This window comes from Balaenoptera musculus, chromosome 5, assembly GCF_009873245.2.
Source record: "Balaenoptera musculus isolate JJ_BM4_2016_0621 chromosome 5, mBalMus1.pri.v3, whole genome shotgun sequence".
NCBI lineage: Eukaryota > Metazoa > Chordata > Mammalia > Artiodactyla > Balaenopteridae > Balaenoptera > Balaenoptera musculus.
The window spans coordinates 70,846,102-70,868,448 of NC_045789.1; the positions used below are offsets into that span (position 1 = coordinate 70,846,102).

Below are 22,347 nucleotides of genomic sequence, written 5' to 3' on the forward strand. Positions count from 1 at the left end.
ACTGTGGAATATTTGATAGTGTTTATTAAAAGAGAAGCATTGTCATACTAGGGATTAAGGAACAGTTTACAGAGATGACTATTTTAACTAAACAATGCAGGAAAATTAGAATTCAGTTATTATAAAATGAACAAAATTGCTTTGACTGTGAGTGTAATAAAGCAAGCAGACTTGAGTGTAATTAAGCAAGCAAGTGTTTTTTCCCTCTTTACACATACAACTTAAGTTACTGATAAGGAACAAAATTAATACATAGGTTTAATGTTTTTATTTTTTCAAATGAGGCAAAATTTTGTTTGGTGCAAAATGGTTGTTTCATTTTAAGCTTGGCTACATAGAATAGTATCTGTAGATTACTGATAAGACTTAAAGCAATATCATTCTACACTAGGATATGTCTTTCTTTTCTTTTCTTTTTAAATCCAGGGTTAGATGAATGGCTTCAATCCTGGTATCACTGTCAAAAATTAGATATTTAATAATTGCATGTTGAAAGAATGAATAAATCAGTCAATAAATAGATCGTTCCTATAGTTTCTATTTTGAGAATTTAAGTGCAAAGTGAATAACAGATGCACTAATGAAGATTGAAAAACTAACTTGGAAAGAGGCTGTTCAACTATGCATCTCTAAATAAAACTATCTAAATGTAAACAGAACAGAAACATACAATCAAAACTGAAGGCAAAAAATGTTAATAGAGGTTATTAGACTGGAATTAAAGTATTTTAACCTCTTAATTTTTCAGGTTTTGAGGAGATTATGTATTTTCACTCTTTCAAGTAGATGTCTCAGGATAATTAAACAATTGCACTTATCCTCTGGTAGCAAATACAACATTCAAGGGTTATAGTGATTCTCTGAATCAAGTCAAAATCAATGAAAGCTCCAGAGAATCCAAGATGGTATTATAGGTATATAACACAAGGGTAGTAAGTAGAAAACAGTTATAATTGAAAATTCCAGGTATAATTTGGACATGGGTTTACTCATAGGAACTGGTACACCGTTATATAGTCCAATATTTAAGAGATTATCAATATACACATTTTGAAAGTGTCAGACCAGAGAGAAAAACAGCTATAAAAAACTGTTCAAGAACAAGATTCCATTTCATGTCTGTAGGACTTAAGTTTATATCATCCTAACTGCCAGGGTCAGAGGTCACATGGTCTTAGAATATGCTTCCGAAGCTGAATAGATTCTTCCAGCGTGAAATTGCGATTGGTTTTGGTAATGGAGACAGGGCTGAAGAATGAAAACACAGGTTATGAGGAAGGCAACTTAGAAAGGAGCCAGGGCACAAGCTGGGCTAGGCTCCAAAGTAACTACCTGCTGGAGATGACAATGCTGGGGAGAGCAGTACACAAATAGGATTAAATTAATTTAGCAAAAGACAAGTTGTTTTCTTTCTGTCCAGTATAGAAATATTTAACAATAATGCCCCTTTTCAGACTCCTTTTACCAGAAAAGGAAAAACCAACTGCTCCCTATAAAAGAAAAAATATTCTTTAAAAGCGTAGATGGAACTACGAAAGCTATAACACTAATCGTTATTGTATGGAAATACAGTATGGGATATGAGAGATTTTCCCAGAAACCAAATTTTGTTCCATCATTCAAATGGAATGGCCAAGCATCAAATGTGTGTATAGGGGGTGAGGTATAGTTAAATAATCTATTTGAGAATGGTGAGAACTGCAGTTTAATATTTTTTTATTTTCCCTTATTTTATCAGACTTGTTTTTGATAATAAACTCCCTAGACATATAACTTGGATTTAAACTTTCTAGATATATTGAGAAAGCTGGTGCTCAGAGAGAACTTTTTTCTCCATGAATTTCTTGCAAGGAGCACATTTCTTCAGCATGGTTCATACAATCGGTGCTAATGTTCATAGGTTCATCTTTCCATCTCTCTTTGTCTCTGTCTCTGCCTTTCTCTCTCTCTCTCTCTCTTCCCTCTCATTCCTCTCCTTCCTTTTCTCTCTTTTTTGTTTCTGCTGCTTCCAGATTTAAGGAAATAAAGCCTCAAGCATAGCTTCTACATATCAAATTAACCGTGTTTTTTCCTCTTACTATATTAACAGGAAACATTCATTCCTTGCCAGCTATATTATTTTTAGGAATTATGAAACAGCAAACACATTAAGTTTATTTGTTTGGTTTGTACAATATTTTAAAGTTTGTTGCCATAGTTTTAATTTCTTTTCTTTTGCATATTATGTTAAGATTTATTGTTTTCATTAAATACTCTAAAACCTCTTTCTTTTCACAGGCTTTATTTTAAAATAAAATAGAATTTAGGTAAGTTTTGATTCAACACTAGCAGAGATAAAATTAACAATTATAAATAAATGTTATTTTCAACTCTGTGCTTCTTTGATCCAGAATGCTCACTTGCCCCATGAATAGGAAGTTAAAGCTCTTAGAATAAAGAAATTAAAATAACCTCTGAACGTCCAAAAATTATTAAAATAATTTTACTATTTCTTGAGTTGAAAAAAACACATTTAAATTTTTATTTTATGGTCTTATTTGTCTTTTATTTATGTAAGACTTGTATTGTGAAAGTTGGTACATTGGCTACTAGTTAGAATATATATGGCCTCTTTCCTTTGGAGAAGTATAAAACCTAGTGGGGAAGACGTCTAAAAAATAACAAGTTAGCTCGATACAGAAGAGGAAGGGCCAGAAAAATTCTGTGTATGAACCCATACATATTTTAAGTTGCAAATGGTGACCCTATGCTATTTTTTTTCTAAAAATCTTTCATTAAAATAGGATTTTTTCCTTATTTTAAAAGAAATACATGACAAATATTGGAAAATTAGAAATTCCATTTAGGCAAAAGAAAAAATTAATATTCTAGATTATGATTATCCAGTGGTCACTATTGTTAACTACCATTTTAATAACTTCATGTACATAGTTTTCCCAAATGTTATACTATTAATATTATACATATTTTTATAACATTGTCTTTCTACTTATTATATCATGACTGTTATTCCACTTAATTACTTTTTAAAAATATCATTAAATGTTGCATGATATTAGGGGATGTATTTGTACCATAATCTATCTAATAATCCATTATCTAACATCTTGGTCAGATTTTGGAGGAGTCTATATTGAATTCTTCTTTAATGATCTGCCTCCCGGGTTAGTTACAATTTTGAGTCCTTCATGAATTGGTAAATAGAGAATGTTGTAGAATGGGTCTGTACTGCTTGGTAGTTCTGGCCTCAGGCTAGGATTAGGGAGAAAGTTCTGCCAGAATAAGGACCTAATCATACATGTGATTAAAAGGTAGGTAGCCTTGCTTCCTGCCTAGCTGATTCAAGGCACTATTTCATTTGTCAAATGTTATAGATGATATAACTACATCTTATGAGTATACATTTTTCACCTCTTTGTTTAAAATCAAATTATATGAGTTATATGGTACCTACCAATGGCTTTCAATGATAAACTCAAAGTTATTAGGCAACCGCTTTGATTGCTTCACTTCTTAATAGAAAATTTATTTACACGAGGAGAATGACAAACGTTAATACATTGCTAATAATACTCTTTAAAAAAAAAAAGAAAAACAATGAATATCTAAGTAAAAGCAGTTTAGCACATATGGTGATAATTAACATGGCCTAAGATAACTTCAGAGGGATAATATTTCACCATTTTTGAAGATTACATTTAAAATTCTGTTGCGGTACATTTATTAGTTGAATGTTAAAGTTTTCTTAAATACACACACACATAAACACATGTTCTCATACAGTGTTTATATATAGAAATTATATTTAAAGAGATGACAGGTTATACTGTACAGTTTGAGGAATTCTGTACAAATCTCATCTGTGGATTTCTCTCTCTCTCTCTCTAACTCTCTTTATTTCTTTTACTTTTACCTTTATTTGGTCAGAAACCTAGTTATTGGATATAAATGCCTTGAGGAAGTGATAGAATTTTAAGTTGAAATTTTCCAAACTTTTAGAAACCCAAACTGCATTTAAGAAAAATGCAGTTTTTCAGTATTGCTTTGTGAGATTCTGATTCAGTAATCTGGGATGGGAACCTAGAATCAGAATTTTGAAAATGCTCTTTGGGGACTTCTGGTCAACCAGTTTTGGCAGCCACTGGCTTGAGCCATTTTCAACTACAAATTTAGCAGGAATTAGGTGGGATTAAATTAAAATAACAAAGATGCCTATAGATCAGAAGTATTTTTATGAGAATGGGTCACTGGACAACACCATGTCCATTGTAGCCTTTATTCTTGTTTATGTTTAGAACAAGATCACCAAACCTTAGAGATGGGAAAGATCAGAATGATAATTTCACATAGTGCCCTGATTTTTCCAGTGAGAGAGAGTAAAGGACTTGGTCAGCACCCTACTCTAAGAAGTCACATAACTGGGACTCTGACATGATTTCCTGACTCCACCCAACCAGTAATTCTTTAGATTACATCATAACGTCTCACTACACACACTAACTACAACACACTTTTGATGTATAAGTATTAGTCATTGTTTACCTGAAAAGTATTTACAATTATGTATACAATTAAAGACAATGCCCTACCTCCTACTCAGTTGTGTTATTTTTATATTTGTTTCAGCCCAAAGGCTTTAAATAATGTACTAAAGTTTTAGGTTTTAGATTGGCAATGAATTTGAACTCACATCAGTTACCCTGCAGTTTAATTAAAATCTGAAGTAGAGAAAACTTGTTAAATGTCTCCACTTTTAACATCTTGCTATAATGGAAATCATGACAAATCTCTATAATGGAAATTGTGCAAATCCTGCCACAGGCTTTGGCTTATCTGGGTAGAGCACTCAGCTTTGTGATATGCACAACTTGATCTAACCTACCGAAGTAAACGTCGGAAGCCAGCACTTCCAATAATAGTGTGAAAAATGCCATCCTAGTGGCATACTGATATGTCAGAAAATCCTCTGATTCTATTTTTGTGTTAGGATTTGAACTTGTAACAAAGAGTGGATCACAAAATTAACTTACATTTTAGAGATAAAGATCTCTCTTTAATTTTAGTATTCAGCTGTGTTTGAAAGTCAGTTCAGGTTAAATACAACTTCTGTCATGAAGTCTTTCTTAATTTCCCATAGCTGAAAATGATCTCTATTGTTTCTATTTCTGTTTAACTCTATCTCCCCTAAGCATTATTAATTTCCAATTTTATTATTTATATATTCATAACAGGAAGTCTTCATGTTCATCTTTGTAAACTGAGAACAATACAGAAGTAACTCGAACACTGAAAAATATTTGTTAAAAAGTTAAGTGATGAATGCACATGGTGTTATGTACCTTTGGAAATCTAAATTTAGAGACATAAAAATAGAACCCAAAGGGTTGATAACTGAACTCAGGATTTATGTCTGCTTTTGTAATATCTCTCAATGTACTGCTGACTGATTTCAATGATTTAAGTACCTGACATAACCTCCTTCCTTATTTCTTTTTCATTTGAAAAAATAGAATAACATCAAGTTATTTTACTTATCTTGTGATAGTATCAAGAAGTTGGTACTTTTACAATAATTGAGCAAAGTGGGGCAGAATCCTATGAAGTTTTATCACTAAAGCTATTTGTGCTGGGGATTAACTACACTTGTACCTTTTCTCTACATGTTTATAGCCTTAGTATCTGGTTTATTGCTAACCATTGGCCCATCATATTTTGGCCGTGTGAATAGATACTTTAGGGAGAGATTAATGCCAAGGTGCTAAGATCAGATCAGGATCAACCCAACTTCATGATATAATTATGCACCTAAATTAATTATTTAGGTCTGTATTTTGAGTGATGCTAATTCCATTACTAAAAAAAAAGTATTAAATTAACCAGTGCTTTTAAATGTTAGACACAGTACATAATTGCAAATCTGACAGTGAAGTAGAAGAATGCACTACATGAACTTTCATCAGTTATGGTTTGACTGATTGAGTTAGAAATCAAGATGGCTCACTTCTTCACCTTTATTCACTAATGCTATTTTCTGGGCTAACTTGCAAGGAGGCAAAGTTTCATAGTGTACGTTGGATCTCAAATGTTAAATGCACTGGTCCTCATCTCAAAATGTTTATCCTAGAAGCTATTCTACTTGTTCTCAGTGAATGGAAGTTCCCTTTCATGTTTCTTTTGCTTATTTATTATGCAGGTAATTATAACCTCTAAATAGGAACATGAAGTACAAGAACACAGTTTGATTATTTTCTCGAAATTACACTAATACAAATGAGCAAACAAAATAGGATCTTTCAATTATGTATAAAATGGCACAGACTTTAATAACTTTTCATCTCAATGAGGCATTTATTAAGGATTAGTAATTTAAAAGAGCTTGGAAGTATTAGCCTTTGCAAAAAGTTTAGGAAGGGTGGATAATCAAGACAGGCTCTGTATCTTTCTCTTCTTGAACATAGATTGAGGGACTTGTGAGCAGAAAAAAACTTCACATTTTCCCAAATATCTCTGCTTGGAAGAATTTGGCCCTTTGGAAGTTATAACTCTTCCAACAGTGATTAGCACATTTATAAACAGGTGCGCTAAAGAAGATCCTGCCAGCTGCTAAGCAGGATTCAGATGCTTGCTATATCCCAGCCCTATATGTTAGTTCTCAAGTGCAATCTTTAATGCCTTGTTAGTCAGGAATACTGAAGCCAAGTATACCTACTAAGTAGCTTGAGGTTTCCTCTACCAACCAATGTTGGATCTTTGCCAAGCCATAAACCTGGTGGGTATGTTAGCTTCTTCCTTTATCTTAAGCAGTTTCTGCTGTTCAATCCCATACAAAAGTACAGTGTAATTCTGGTGTAGAATGTTGTTTAAATGGCAACCAAGACTATGTGAAGAGGGGGTCATGATGCAATGTTTTTGTGTACAGGGACCTCATGTCTTCACATCTATGCAAAACAATGAACAACACACTGTAGATGTTAAATATACGAATGATCACTAATTACATTATTATATGGGACAAATTATCCATAATACTTTATCTATGCATATTAGTCCCTTTATAAAACATACATTTCATACTCAATTACATAATGTCTAGGCCTGTGTTGGATTTTAAATAATTATTAATATGTATGTGGCTTTCCCAAATTGCAATAGTGTTCATACGAAATAGATAAAATAATGGTGTTTAAAGGTATAAACTTATAAGGAGTATTAACTAATCCATAGAAATCTAATGTACAGTATAATGAATATAGATAATAATATTGTACTATAATTAGATACTGTGATAAATATTACTATAATGGTAATCATATAACAATATATAAATGTACTAAAGTAACCTTAAACTTACACAAAGTTACATGTCAAATTTATTCAATTAAAAAAACCCACCAAAATAGATAAAAGGAGGTTTTCCACTCACTTTACTCTCTGTATTCTAGTCAAGTAAATTGTAATTATAAATATCCTGCCTGGAAATTAGGATTTGATCCAACTTCTCTATTGACAAGTTGACTCCTAATCTGTTTACTTATTATTCTCTCTACCATTTAAACATTTTTTTCATTCATTAGTCAAGCTCCCAATTATAATTCCATTTATTATAAATATTTCTCTCCAGGTAAATTGGACAAGAGCTAGTATTACATCAAGAGTGAGTAACCAATCTCTCCCATCTCAAGTGACTCATGTAAAACTTCGTATCTTTCAATTTACTCTCTTCCTCCTCTTTTAATATCAAAGTTACACACACATACATATAATCACTTTCTTTTCTCAGTAGCATCGAATATGCATTCTTATTCATTAATTTTATCAAATAAATTTTAATACTTATACTATGGTAGATATTCTGTCAGGATATAAAGGTAGATTATACCTAATCACCTACTCCTAAGAATTCTCTCATAACCATGCAATTTCCTACTTACAGTCACTTGATGATTATGGGCAGAGCCTTTGCTCTAATTATGGCATCATCAGGCCTCACTGTGACCACCATTATATGTGGTTGTTAGGTATGTGGATTTGGGATTCAACCTACAGTGTCTCAGTTTTCATATCATCTGCTCTTTGATGTGGGGAGAATTATTTTATTTCTCTATTAATAAATGTTCCTTAAAAATAAAGATTATAGTAGTAATTATTCACAGGGCTGTAGTAAGGATTTAATGACATGACACTTGCAAAACTCAACAGAATACTTGGCATATTATAAGTGCTTAATATGGTGTGTGTGTGTGTGTGTCTGTGTGTGTGTCTGTGTATGTGTGTGTGTATGATTGCTTTAAAATATTTGAAAACTGTGGATCTAAATAATTGAAATTAATTTTTTGGACAAAGACAAGATAAGGGTTTTTAGATAATTTGGTGAGTGTTTGCATTTTGATTTTGTAGCTTGTGACTTTTTGTGTGACTTAAGCATTTGTAAATACCACAAAATTTAATATAATTGTTAACATGAAAATGATTGGCCTTTATGTTTAATAACTATATCCTACCTATTATAAAATCTTGAATACAATTTACAAAAAAATATGTAAAGCCACACTGGACAGCAGTAATTACGAGGAATCTTGGATTTTAGTTTACATGACTCATGTAAACAATGAAAAAAAAAAGGTTAACATAATGGCATACTTTTTTTCTACAAAAAAGACTGAGTTTAAGTGCTATTTACTTACAGAAACTTTATAAAAATTCAACCTGAAGAAAATATCTAAAATAGTGGCTTAACTATTATAAGTCATTACTCTTCTTTTTATCTTTTAGGAATATACAATAGATATAATTTTTGCCCAAACCTGGTTTGATAGTCGTCTAAAATTCAATAGTACCATGAAAGTGCTTATGCTTAACAGTAATATGGTTGGAAAAATTTGGATTCCTGACACTTTCTTCAGAAACTCAAGAAAATCTGATGCTCATTGGATAACAACTCCTAATCGTCTTCTTCGAATTTGGAATGATGGACGAGTTCTATATACTCTAAGGTACTACTGTTTAAAAAAACTTGTAGTTGCTCTAATTTATTTTCCATACTAATATTTGATCAACTCATAAATTTCCATTTTTCAAACTTGCAAAGTAAGAAATATGAAGTTTCTTTTATACACAAAAATCTAAAATGGTGAACTATTATGGAAACACTTGTTTAAGCTCGGAGTTACTAGTATGTGAAAAGGACTGAAAGCAAAGAGGAAAAACTCTTCGATTTCCCCTCTTTGAAGCAGAATAGATTGTGGTACAAACATTATGTTTTTTTTAATCTATAGGGCAAGTGATTGACAGAGATTTTTCTCTAGGAGTTCATCCTGCTATAACATTTTAAAATACTCTGATTTTCAGTGGTGTAGTAAAACATCCCTAACATAAGATTAAATGAGGGTCGATGTATAAGATTCAAGTTTATTTAATTCATTGTCTTGAACATGTCGACTCATTAAGAATCATCCCTTTAACGGAAAGATGTTTATGGTCAAAAGAAAAAAATTCACCATACTTAACCAGGTACACTCTGTTAATCTGCATGTGTGTGCACGTATATGTGTTTGTTGAGATCCTGAAGTATGAATTTTTAACTGTAAACACAGAGATCATACTTGGGCTAATTATGAGGCATCTTAGTTGGCTGGAGAGAAAAATGTCAAAATTTTCTTATTCATTTATGAATGTTATTATATTACTACTTAAGACTTTGAGACTTCAGAATTATTATTATTTTCTATATCACAGTCCATTATTGTAGGCCAAAATCACATTTAAAAATTAGACAAAAGATTTTTAATGCCTGAAATTATTTCTCATTATTTAATATTTATTTTTCCATCTAAATAGATTGACAATTAATGCAGAATGTTACCTTCAGCTTCATAACTTTCCTATGGATGAACATTCATGTCCATTGGAATTTTCAAGTTGTAAGTGATAAAATACTTGATTTTTCATAGAATTTTATAGCCTCTGATCCTGTTTATTTAAAAATGTAAAACAAATGAGATAAACTGCAATTTATACAATTTTCAGAAGTGTGGACTATGTTTAACTGTCTTAGATAAAATTACAAATGACATATTTGTTTTTGGCTTTAAATTAAAAAGTGGCAATAAATCCATAGTAAATATATATATTTTATCATTCTTTACAAATCTTAGTTATATCCATGTCCTTTTCTTATTTTGATTAAATAAGGGACTACTGAAGATAGATTTGTATTCAGATGTTTTTACACTGCCATGAATAAAAAGTTGATTCGAATTTTATTCATCTTTCTAGAGGCCAGATTTAACTTTATTACATTGTACTTTAAAATATATTTAATTGGTCTGGTGAAGAACATTTACTATATGGTAGCAAATATTTGAGAAAACTTTAATGAGTTGGAAAAACCAAGGTATAAATAAATTTATTCAAAAGAATGAATGAAACACAGAAATGATTAGAGAGAAATAATTTAGATACAAACACTTAGTATTTTGTTGCAAAGAAATAGTTATAATCTTTCTATACCAATATCAGTTTTGTTTTATATTTACTAACATATTTATCCTCACATATATCTTTATAAACATGTTTTTCTACATAATATATAATTGAGCATCTTGAAAACCCATAAAATGACTTTAAAAATATTGCTTATGTCTATGAATTGTATAATGCTTTTTCCTTTTTTAAAATTCAATTTTTTTCAGATATCACATTCTAGAATTTATTCACAGTAGATTATAAGTATTTATAAGTATTATCCTGCTTCTTCACTTTAAAAATTCCCATACATCTCTTGCTGTCATTTATTAAGGATTTTCTTGACTTTCTTAATAATTTTAATCTCTAAAATGTCCTTTTTAATTCATAGTCTCATCTCTCACTGCTCTGATTTTCTAACATTGACTTCTCAATGAATAAAACAGCCAAATAACAGCAAAGACTTGATTAAAAGGAACATTCAAGGACTAGTTGATATGCAAATATTTAAAGATGTAGCAATTACTGTATTCTCCTCTAGATATCATGCCTGAATTCTTGGTGTGATATCTCTTTAGCTTTGATTGTCATTATTGGGAATATCCTATCCCTGTTAGTGCAATTGGGTGTTACTGACATAAATATAATAATCATAGCTATCTTTTTTCAGGCACTCTATAGGGGTCCAGTAGAGGATACAGCCTTCTCCATCTAATATTTCACAACAAATATATTTGGAAGATTTCATTATGGCTCCCATTTTACAAGTCAACATCATGAGATTTAGAGTGGTTAAGTAACTAGCTCCCTGTTTCTATTTGTGCCCACATTCCTATATATTATGATTATACTCTATTACTTCTACAATTCCAATGAAAAAGAATGGGAAATATGGAAAAACAAGATGCTATACCTTTAGAACAAGAGAGAGAAGATGGAGAAAAGAAAGAGGAAACACATCCTTACACAGGCCAACAAAGATGAGAGCAATTTCATTGCATGGCTGATTAGGGGATCCTGGTGGGAAATGATACTCTGTTTTGGAACTTTTTAAAAGTTGATAGTGAATTTCATTCCGGTAATATGGTAGATTAACCTTTGTGTCTAAAACAATTTAAAACATTTTATTATTAAAATCGTCTCAAAAACCTTTAAGTGATCACTAGGAAAGAATTTTCAGCCACAAAATTTCACATTACAAGTTGAAACCGGAAAGGCAAGAAGGTTTGTAGCCTGAGGACATTTGCCAAAAAAAGATAAAATTGAGCTTCGATTTTGACAGCCTTGTGGATTGGAAATGTAGTAAAACATGATCGTTACATACATCTGAGTTACAAAAGGCTGGACACTTAAAGTAACAAGAAGGAGCGCCCCCTCCCCCATACACACACACATGCACATACAAACACTAAGGTCTAAAAGGAAAGTTGTCTCTTCAATCAGCATACCAGGGTGAATTAACTCCTTGAGAGGATTTAACCACAAGCCCAGCCCCACATGGATTTTCCCAAATTTCCTTCGGTTGGTCCAAAAAACCCTTGTGGATTTCCAGGAAGTGTAGCAGAAACAAAATCATATCCTTTTTAAAAGAATACACTTCCATTCTAGACAGCTGCAGAGAAGGCAAAGGCATTTTCAACATAAATAACAAAGGTCTAGTATCCAGAATATACATAAGAATTCAGATAAAAGAAAGATAAAAAGGAAAACCCAATAAAATAATGGGCAATTGACAAGCAGTTATCCAAAGAAGAAACCGAAGAATCTAATAAACACATGAAAATTTTTCTAGGTTTTATTCATAATCAGGAAAAAAGTGAAATAAAGTACACTCTACAGTGAAAATAAAGAAGACTGTCCAAATAAACTTTAATGAGAATATAGATCCACATGTATTTTCATACTCTGGTTGGTGAGAGATGAGTATAGTATACTCTCTATGGAAAAAAAGATTGACGTTGTTTCATAAAGTGGCAAATATATGTAAACCACGACCCAGCTACTCCATACCTAGGTATATATACCAGAGAAACTTGTGCATATACATGTTTTGTGAGACATGTACAATAACATAACTAACAGCAGTGTTAGTAATAGCCAACAGAAAAGATTACAAGTGTCGACACAGTAAAATTGATAAATAAATTCTAGTACATCTTTACAATAGAACAAATTTACTACTACTACATAAAACAGCATGGATGACTAAATATGATATTAAAAGAAGTAAGATATAAAATAATGCATCCAGTATGTTAACAATCAAGCAGAGTTCAAAAAGAAACTAGACTAAGCTATATATTTCAGAATTGCCTATCAAAAAATCTATAACCAAAAAAACAAGGGAAGGATTATCACAGAAATCAGGTTAGTGGTTACCTGTGGTTGGGAGGGGAAATACTATATTGGAGTGGACACATGGTTTTTCCCAAGGCTAGCAAGATTTTATTTCTTGATTTAATTGGAGTCAACATGGATTATCATTATTTAATCATTATGATTATTCCTTAAACTATACTCTTAAATTTTATGCAGTATTTTTTCTATATTTGACATATAATAAAAATGAGAAAGAATTTCAAAAGAATTTGTCTTTGGATGTTGGTATTGCAACACTAACAGATTTGGATCTGCTAATGTATATATTTTTAATTTTAATTTTTACCTAGATGGATACCCTAAAAATGAAATTGAGTATAAGTGGAAAAAGCCTTCTGTAGAAGTGGCTGATCCTAAATACTGGAGATTATATCAATTTGCATTTGTAGGGTTACGGAACACAACTGAAATCTCTCACACAATCTCTGGTAAGAAGGAAATACAAATCAGTGATTAATGCTAGCATCAGTGGCATTTGTACTTAAATCTGTGGTTTGGAATCCTATACTTATATGTATTTTATAGCCAAAATAAAACATATTTTTTTCTTCCAGGGGACTATATTATCATGACAATTTTTTTTGACCTGAGCAGACGAATGGGATATTTTACTATTCAGACCTACATTCCATGTATTCTGACAGTTGTTCTTTCTTGGGTGTCTTTTTGGATCAATAAAGATGCAGTACCTGCAAGAACATCACTGGGTATGACATGTAATATATGCTATGGTATCATAGGACTTTTAGCAACATTTTTATGTGATAAAAGTTTACAGTTTAATATGTTAGAAATATTCCTCTAACTGCAGTCTGACAAAAATGGACAGATACTCTAGTGCAATATAATGTTGAAATGAATATATGAAACAAGTAGGAAATAGAATTGTAAAGAGCTTGAAATCTCAGAAATGTTTTTACTAGAGGTCAAGGGAAGAATAAAAACTAAGTAAGAATTAATGCATGAAAATCATACATAATCCCTGAATCTTAAATGTGATCAATATTTTCAATCACTTTTTATCAAGATTTTATTTTTTAGCCAAATCACTAATAGCCAGTATTTATTGACTGGTGTGTGTTTAGAAAGTTTTGAAATCCCCTTCTCTTACAATGGTGCTAATGAACAGTCAACAGTTCCAAAGGGCAGGTGCTGAAAGGAACAAGAAGTTTCCAGGCTTCTGTGATCTATAAAATGTGTAATTAGTCTGTGAATATTTTTGAGAGTTGCCTGTACAATAACACTGATTAAAAGGGTAATTTGTAACTCATACTTGATAAAATAGACTTTTCATTTTTTCTTTAGCAATGTGTTGCAATAAAGTCATAAGAAAATGTGTCTAATTATTATACATTTTTTAAAAGAAAATGATAACCTAAATTTATGCATTGATAGACAAAGATGAATTATTGATTAATTGATTAATTCCCAACATCAGTATAAGATATGAATCTCACTACTGATAATTGTGTCCTAAAGACATAAAGAAAGTTGGGACAGTTTCTAGTTTCAACAATAAAGAGGTTTCCATGTGGTTTCTATGGTAGGTGGTGACTAACTCCATTTAGTAAATATAGTAAAATGCAAATTACATAAAAGCAGCAAGATAAAACCTGAAGTACCTAGTTCTATACTTGGAAATGCAACTCCTTGGGAATCTAAATAGAGGTGTAGATATAGCTAGGGGACAAAATGCACTCATATCTGAGTTTTGTTTCCTACAATTATTTCAAATTATTTTATGTTCCAAGGTAATCAAATTACTTTCGTTTTTTTGTATGCTTCTCTGAGTATAACAAATATTATATTTGTTCTTAAATATTATTCTTATATTTTTTCCCAAAGAAAATTTGGATGGATTATTTCTACCATTATGGTTATATGAAGCCAAAAGCCTATGCCATAGTGTCATGAAAGAGAATAGTCAATAGTGGAATTGTGTTTTTACATGAATTCATATTTTTAATATTACCACATCAACTATAAAGATAAGCCATAGCCAGATCTAACTTAAAGAGTATCTCTTACAACTGTGGACCCTATGTAGTTGGAGGATCAAGGATTTTTTTTAAAGTGTACATACATACATCCATACATACATCATTGAAGGACAATTTCCTGAGCTCATTTATTCAAGACTGTATTTTAACAAACATTTATCAAAAGCTTTATGTGAAAATAGGCAGCATTCTAGGTGCTGCAGTGTTAACAGTGAACAAACTGTGATATGCTCATGTTCATGTTAAAACATAAAACATTTATGTTTTAGTGGGTGTACAGGTAATGTACACATATAAAAAGCATACAATAAAATGTCAGTGAGTATTAAAGGGTATGAAGAAAAAGTAAAATAAATGGCTAGAGAATGGCAGGGGATGTGGGTGAATATACTGTTTGTTATGTTATCTTGTGGAGTCAGACTAGACCTATTTGAGGAGGTGGCAGAGACCTAATGAAGTGTGGGAGCTAGCCTGGTGGATATCTGGTAGAAAGATAGTCCAGACAGGGAGAACCACAAGCTTCTGAAGTGGAATCTTCCTTGCCATCCATGCTTGAGGTTCAGAAAGAAGACAACTGAGTCTAGAGGTGACTGAGTAGTGGTAGAAAACAAGATTGGAGAGGCAGCCGGTAGTTAGATCATATGTTTTAGTAGGTCATTTTAAGGGCATTGGGTTTTATTCCAAATGTAATGGGAGACTATTGTAAGATTTTGAGCAGGGGAAGCCACCGGGGAAATACCAATGAATCTGCTACGTATTTTAAACGTTTTCTTAATTTCATGAACTCAGAGATATTTTAATAGGAAATCCACCATATTATTTTTAAGCTAAACTCTGTGATAATAATTACTAAATTAAAGAAATAAATGTGTAGAAGCTAAGTTCTACTATCGTTTTCCTTAATTTATGCAATAGAAATGTAATAGTATTTTAGTAAAGTGAAATTTAATTCCATCATTGATAATGAAATCAAAGAACACATTGGCCTTAAGATTTTTTTTCTACTTGAGATGGGACATTTTTATGGAAGCCAGGAGTACCTTGGGAAAGCTACCTTCGTCTGACTATGGGAATGTTATGATTTAATAAGTTATAAAAAAAATAGTGCACAAATCAAGGAAGAGAGAAGACTGGTAGTCACTGAAATTATTTCGCACTTACCATATGAAAAGCCTTTAAATATAATTTTGGCTTAAAAATAATTGAAGCAAAAACTGTCAGGAATAATGGGAGAAATACACAAATCTGCAATAATAATTGAACATTATAATACTCTTTCTCTTTCATTGATAGAATAACTACATGGAAAAATCAATTAAGATGTAGAAAATTTGAATGAAATTATCAAATTTAACCTGATTGATATTTATAAAACACTGCACCTAACTACAGAATACACAATATGTTCAAATGCATACGGAACATCAACCAAGATCTCAATAACATTCAAAAGACTAAAACTTTCCAGAGGATATTTTCTAACCAAAATGAAAGTAAATTAAAAATGAATAAAAATAACACAGATTAATAATGGCCTCATTCATTTGGAAAAATTTTAAATGACCTTTAGATAACTCTTGGGTTAAAGAAAAGTCAAAAGGAAATTAGAAAATATTTCAAACTTAATTTTAATAAGAATTTAACATATAAATATTTGTAAGATGCAGCTAAAGCATTGCTTAGAAGGGAAATTTTAAACACTAGTATTAGAAAGGAAGAAAGATTTTACATCTACTTTAAAAAATAAGTAAATACCTTTTATGTAAATATATTATACAAAATTTATTACATTACTGTGCCTGTTTTTTAGATGAGAGGCACAGAGGAGTTAAGAAACTTCCCTGAGGTCACAGAGTTAAGAGTGGGAACATCAGAATTTGAACCTAATTTGCCTCCATGACTTCCAATTCATTTTAGGTGTATCATCTTTAATTTTTTCAATCCTAAGCGATAAAAATAAAAAGATGGGCATGTGAAAGGAATTATTATTAAGCCATGTTTCAGTGTAGACATGAGGGAAAGAGGTGGCTGTTGCCTTCACCATACCAAAGAGGCGCTTTCTATTTTTTTCAACCCAGATGTTGCCACTTTATAAATAATTGGCCAAATTAAGATTCATTTGGCATTATATTTAGGACTTTTTGGAGCGAAAACAATCCCACTAATGGTGCCTTCTTTCATGAGGCAAAGAATGAGAATTAAGGCAGTTTAGATCAGAAGAGATATAACATGTGCAGCTGTGAGTTAGGGGGCCTAAAATTAGCAGTGGTAAGAACCACAAGAAGACCATGGATAAAGAGAAACAGATACCCTCAAAGATCCATACACAGGGCTGGGGCCCAGGCGGGTATCCCAATTTTATATGTTGACTTCTTCAAAACATGAAGATTTACTCTGTCCTTTTCAAGTATTCCCTTGATATCATTTTGCCTGTATTCTTTACTGAGATGAAAAAAATAGGTCTAATTCAAGTTATAAAAAAAAAAATTCTAGAGCAGTTTGGATTACTTTTAACTGTGTGTGGCAGGAAACTTCAAATCACTGTAGATTAAATTGCATAGAGGTTTAAAATGGCTTCTGGTGCTCTGGCTATTGTATTCCAGCAAAATGCAATTAGGAAGAGGGAAAGAAGGGCATTTCCTATCTTTCTAATGACATCTTCAGGTAGTTGTTTACACCCTTGACTTAATTCTTCTTGGCTAGATTTCAGCCTGTGGCCACACATAGCTTAAAAAAGCTGGCAAATAAATTTGTACTTTCAGGCAGGCGCAGACTAGCTAAAAATTGGATAGTCTATTGTTATGGAGGAAGGGAAGAATACGTATGGGGAGTCAACTACCTGCGGTCTGGAGAATTTAGATGATTAGAACTCACAGAGACACAAGGAACACGTTGAACACAATGTAGCTATGGTTACCACAATTTTTTTTTTTCTGTAAATCACAAGTAATTATATACTTTTTTCCCATTGTTTATTTCTGCTCACAGTATTGCCAAATCGGATGGAAGAATAAAAATGGTCTAAGTTATTTTTCATCATTTATTTTTCTTCCCTCCCTCCGCAGGTATCACTACAGTTCTGACTATGACAACTTTGAGTACAATTGCCAGGAAGTCCTTACCTAAGGTTTCTTATGTGACTGCGATGGATCTCTTTGTTTCTGTTTGTTTCATTTTTGTTTTTGCAGCTTTGATGGAGTATGGTACCTTGCATTATTTTACCAGCAACAAGAAAGTTAAGACTACTAGAGAAAGAAAGCTAAAAAATAAGGCCTCGGTATGTTAAAAAAAAAATCTCTATTTTATAAGCAACAGTTTACTGTTAGAGATACTCTTTTGGGTTCTCATGTTATACTTTCTTAGACTGATATGGTTGCTAGTGGTACCTTGACAAAAGATTAAAAAAAATATTAGGTGAAACTGGAGTACCTAACATTGCCCACCAGCAAAAGTATTCTTATATTTTTCCCTAGAAAAGACTTTTAGATCACCTTTGTCAAGAGTGGTTATTATGCTGTGAAATTTTCCACAAGTAGTAAATTCTTTGTACCTAAAAATTATTTAAACTCTCTCTTTGAATCTATTTTTGTGATAGGATTTAGACTTCTTACATTGGTACCCCACAAAATTAACTTAATTTTTAGAGATAAAGATCTCTCTTTAATGTTAGTATTCAGCTGTGTTTGAAAGACATAGCTTTCTATGTCATAGAAAAGATATCTGTTTGGCTTTTGTATATTTGTACTCACTTACTCCCCCTTCCTAAGCATATATCTACCTTAATTTATATCACATCAAGTTGATAAATTAGAATTAACTCTACTGATTCTAAAATACTTAAGTATTGGATGATTAACTATAATTTCTTTTTATAATGGCAATTATAACAACCTTAAAGTAATATGTAACACTGAGTATTCCAGGAACTCCTTTATATGCATAATTTCATTTATGCTCATAGGCACCTTATATATACAAGTTCAGTAATTTGCACAAGGACAAACTTAGGAAGTGAAGGATCCAAGACTCAAACCCAGGTCTTTTACGGTGACAGAGGTCAAGCTTGTAATCCTTCCTTTATGTTGCCTGTTTTCATAGGACTCAGAAAAGTAAACATCTTTTTCTCCAATATTAACAAAAAAGACATTTCATTGCTAATTCCAATAAATGTTTTTAAAGCAGATTTCTTCCAAAATACCAATATACTTGAGAACTATATAAAACAGTTATGCATGAGTGGTAAGCTTGTAAACCTACCATAGCACGTACATAATGAGGCATGGGATTTTTCATGTTATGTCCTAAATTTATAAGTTCTAGGATTCAATGCTTTTTCTCCCTACTCCCATTTTTCATTAGTTTCCTTATAAAACTTTACCATACTTTTAAATTATATTTTACTTTTTATGTTATACTCCAAGGACCAAAGCCTTGTGTATTTGGTTCCAGATTCCCACAATATCCCGAGGAAGGAGAGCACATTGTTGGTGGTACACATTTCAGAACTTACATGGTAGAATTAACATGTGACTCTCTCAACTTGACATGATTTTAGCTTATCCATAGGATTTATTATGGCCTCTGAGTGGACAAAGCATCAGGGGGCAATAATTTCAACTTTAAAATCCATTTGCTAATTTTTTAGGTAAAGAAAAACACAGGTTTTCTACTATCTGTCTTTAATCCAAGCCAAACATCCTCTCTGGATTTTCCATTTCATCATTTACTCATCCACAGCTATGCTTGATTACTACCTTGACAATTTTATTTTTGGAAATTGTGAATGAAAATGTTTAGAATAAAAATAATTAACATTATAAGCCAGACAATGTACAATCTCACATGGATTCTAGAATTTCATTCTAAGAATATGTAATATAGGTACTAATATTATCTAATGCTACTCAACCAATAAGTGGCTACTGTAGGAATACAGATAATCAGTTTGACTCCAGATCATGTGCTCTCAACCACATTACCACATGTCTCATTCTCTCAGGAAGCTGAAACATTGGAGTACAAGCTTTAAAATTATGATGTTCATTTAATCATTCATTCATCAAATATTAATTAACGACACCCATGTTCTAGGCACTGTTCTAGAATAGTTATTTAGGGAAAAAATGTCTGTATGTTGAGTATTTAAAACTTAGCACCAAACCCAAGAAGCAAAATATTAAAGATGAAAAATTAAGGAATAAAAAATAAATGAGAGATTTGAAGCATTAAATTGCAAATATCAAAAGTTAAATTGATATGTAATTGACTACCTAGGTAAGAAAAATATTTTTAGAGCCATCCAAAATAAAATTCTATAGTAGTTTCTTTCTGTTCAGTTATGTGTTTCATGAGCTTTTCCAATACAAAATGACACTTTAAGTGAAAAATTGGATCAGTAATCAAATCTGACTCCCTGCCTAGTTCAGTGTTTAGCCATATTGTCTTGCCAATCAGGTAAATCAGAGCACACTTTTATGAAGAATAGGTAGCTCAGCTTGCTGTTGTCTCAAAATATTCTATTTAAGGGCTTTGTGGAATCTGTGTTTTTCTTCTGTTCCAGCCAGGAGGATCAAATGCGAGCCTAGACCCAGAAATCTTGCAGCATCTTGCCTTTACACCTGTTTTAATTGTTTGTGAGTTTATCTTCGTTCTCTCTCTCTCTCTCTCTGTCCTTCCATCTGCCCACTTTATTTTATAGGCTCAAAATTCTGAGTTGTTTAAAATCCAGCATTTCCCTTTTCTTCACCAAATTATTTATGGCAATAGGCCAGGACCAAAGATCTTGCCTAGAGTCACTGAAAAGTCAACATGTCTGTTTTTAAAAGAAACTAAAATCCCCTTCTTGACATCTCTTTGACTGCTTAGCTGAGAATCCCAGAAAACTCCAATTTATTTTACTCAGGAAGAGATGATATTTGAACACAATAGATTTTTAGCTTCAATGACCCCTCTAAGAAAAATATAAATTAATAAAGATGCTTTCTACCTTACTCTCCACATGATATATTGGACCTTTTCTTTCTTACTCTTTCTTGCTCTCTCTCTCCACCTCCCTTCCTCCCTCCCTTCGTCTCTCCCTCCCTCCTTCCTTCCTTCCTTCTTTCCATTATCCCTTTCTTCCTTCTGTCCTTTACTTATGTCCATATTTCTTTATTTCTTTCTCCTTTATTTTTTATTGTGAATGTCAGTGACATTTTGACTTGGTCCATATTACCATCCAATATATTTTATTGGGTTTTTATTTCTACTCATTAAGAATATGATTCAGGTGTGTTTCTATCAATACCTATTTTCAAGAGAATCTAGTAAGTTAACTATGTTGAAGTATAGAATCAAGATCCTTAAGAAACATGTAAAGATCTCAGAAAAGCAATGGTAGTAAACCAGCTAACTAAAGAGTAGTTCTTGTTGAAACTCAAGTAGCCCATTGATGATAAAGAAAATCTCAGAAAACCATGTTATACCTACATCAGGAGCCTGATCTACCCATTTGAGGTAGAACTTATTTGAATCTCTCAATTGGTTAAAATGTTAAATGAAGGAAGTTTATTTCACCAGCCACGAACAAGGCACTATGAAGAGAATGACGACAGAATGTGTTCTCTGCTTTCAGGGATCTTTGAATCTAGTTGTGGAAAAATACATTAGAAGTGTAAATGTAAGATAATAAAGTACAGTACAAATAACAGTCCAATATAAAAATCAAAAGTAGACAAAGACACTATAAGGAAGTAGCAGTTAGGTGACTGGTTTCAAATACCTTTTCGGCAGCAAAATATTTTCTATGATAGATATAAGTTAAGAATATTTAAAGACGTTCTTATTGAAATAGAGATAGGTACCACAAAGTCTGAACTAAGTGGCCTGTCCTATGCACAGAGGAAATCTTGAGACATCATGTAATATGGTCTGTGAAGCACTAACAAGTACATAGTGTTGAGAAGAGGCTATGTCATTGTGAGCCAACAGTGCAGTGGGTGGCCTTTTTCATTTCATTGTAAATAATTTATTCAAAATGTACGTAAACTAACTCTTCCAAAGGGAATTTGATAGAGAAAATTACAAAGAAAGCATGGCATCAGTGAAGTAGTTCTTTAAAGAATAAGTTGCAGTTTTCAGGAAAACAAATTATCAAGAATATTTAAGAGAGAAGGAACCATGTAAACCAAGTTGAGGCATACATATAAGAATAAAAAGTAGATTTGTGTATTTCTCAGGCTTTTCGTCTAATACAATAGCCACTAGCCATATGCTAGGTTGATTTAAATTAATTAAAATCAACCAAAATTTAAAATTTAGTATCTTAATAGCATTAGTCACATTTCAAGTGCTTAATAGCTACATGTAACTAGTGGCTACCATATTGAACAATACTGATACAGAACACTTCAAACATTGCAAAAACTTCTATTGGACAGTACTATAGAAAATAGGCATCTTAGGAAAGAAAATACCCAAGTTGAGGATAGAAAAGTGGTTTATTGCCGAGACGTGGAAAGTCTCC

At 31.9% G+C, this 22,347-nt stretch overlaps 1 protein-coding gene across 1 annotated transcript in view; it reads left to right on the forward strand.

Annotated features, from left to right (window-relative positions):
- Positions 1–22,347, forward strand: part of GABRG1 (gamma-aminobutyric acid type A receptor subunit gamma1) — a 66,900-nt gene that overhangs the window by 35,302 nt on the left and 9,251 nt on the right. The window contains exons 4-8 of the mRNA XM_036854048.1: positions 8,773–8,993; positions 9,838–9,920; positions 13,134–13,271; positions 13,398–13,550; positions 17,909–18,120. Of these exons, the coding sequence (XP_036709943.1) occupies positions 8,773–8,993; positions 9,838–9,920; positions 13,134–13,271; positions 13,398–13,550; positions 17,909–18,120 (807 nt within the window). The remainder of the gene's footprint in view (positions 1–8,772; positions 8,994–9,837; positions 9,921–13,133; positions 13,272–13,397; positions 13,551–17,908; positions 18,121–22,347) is intronic.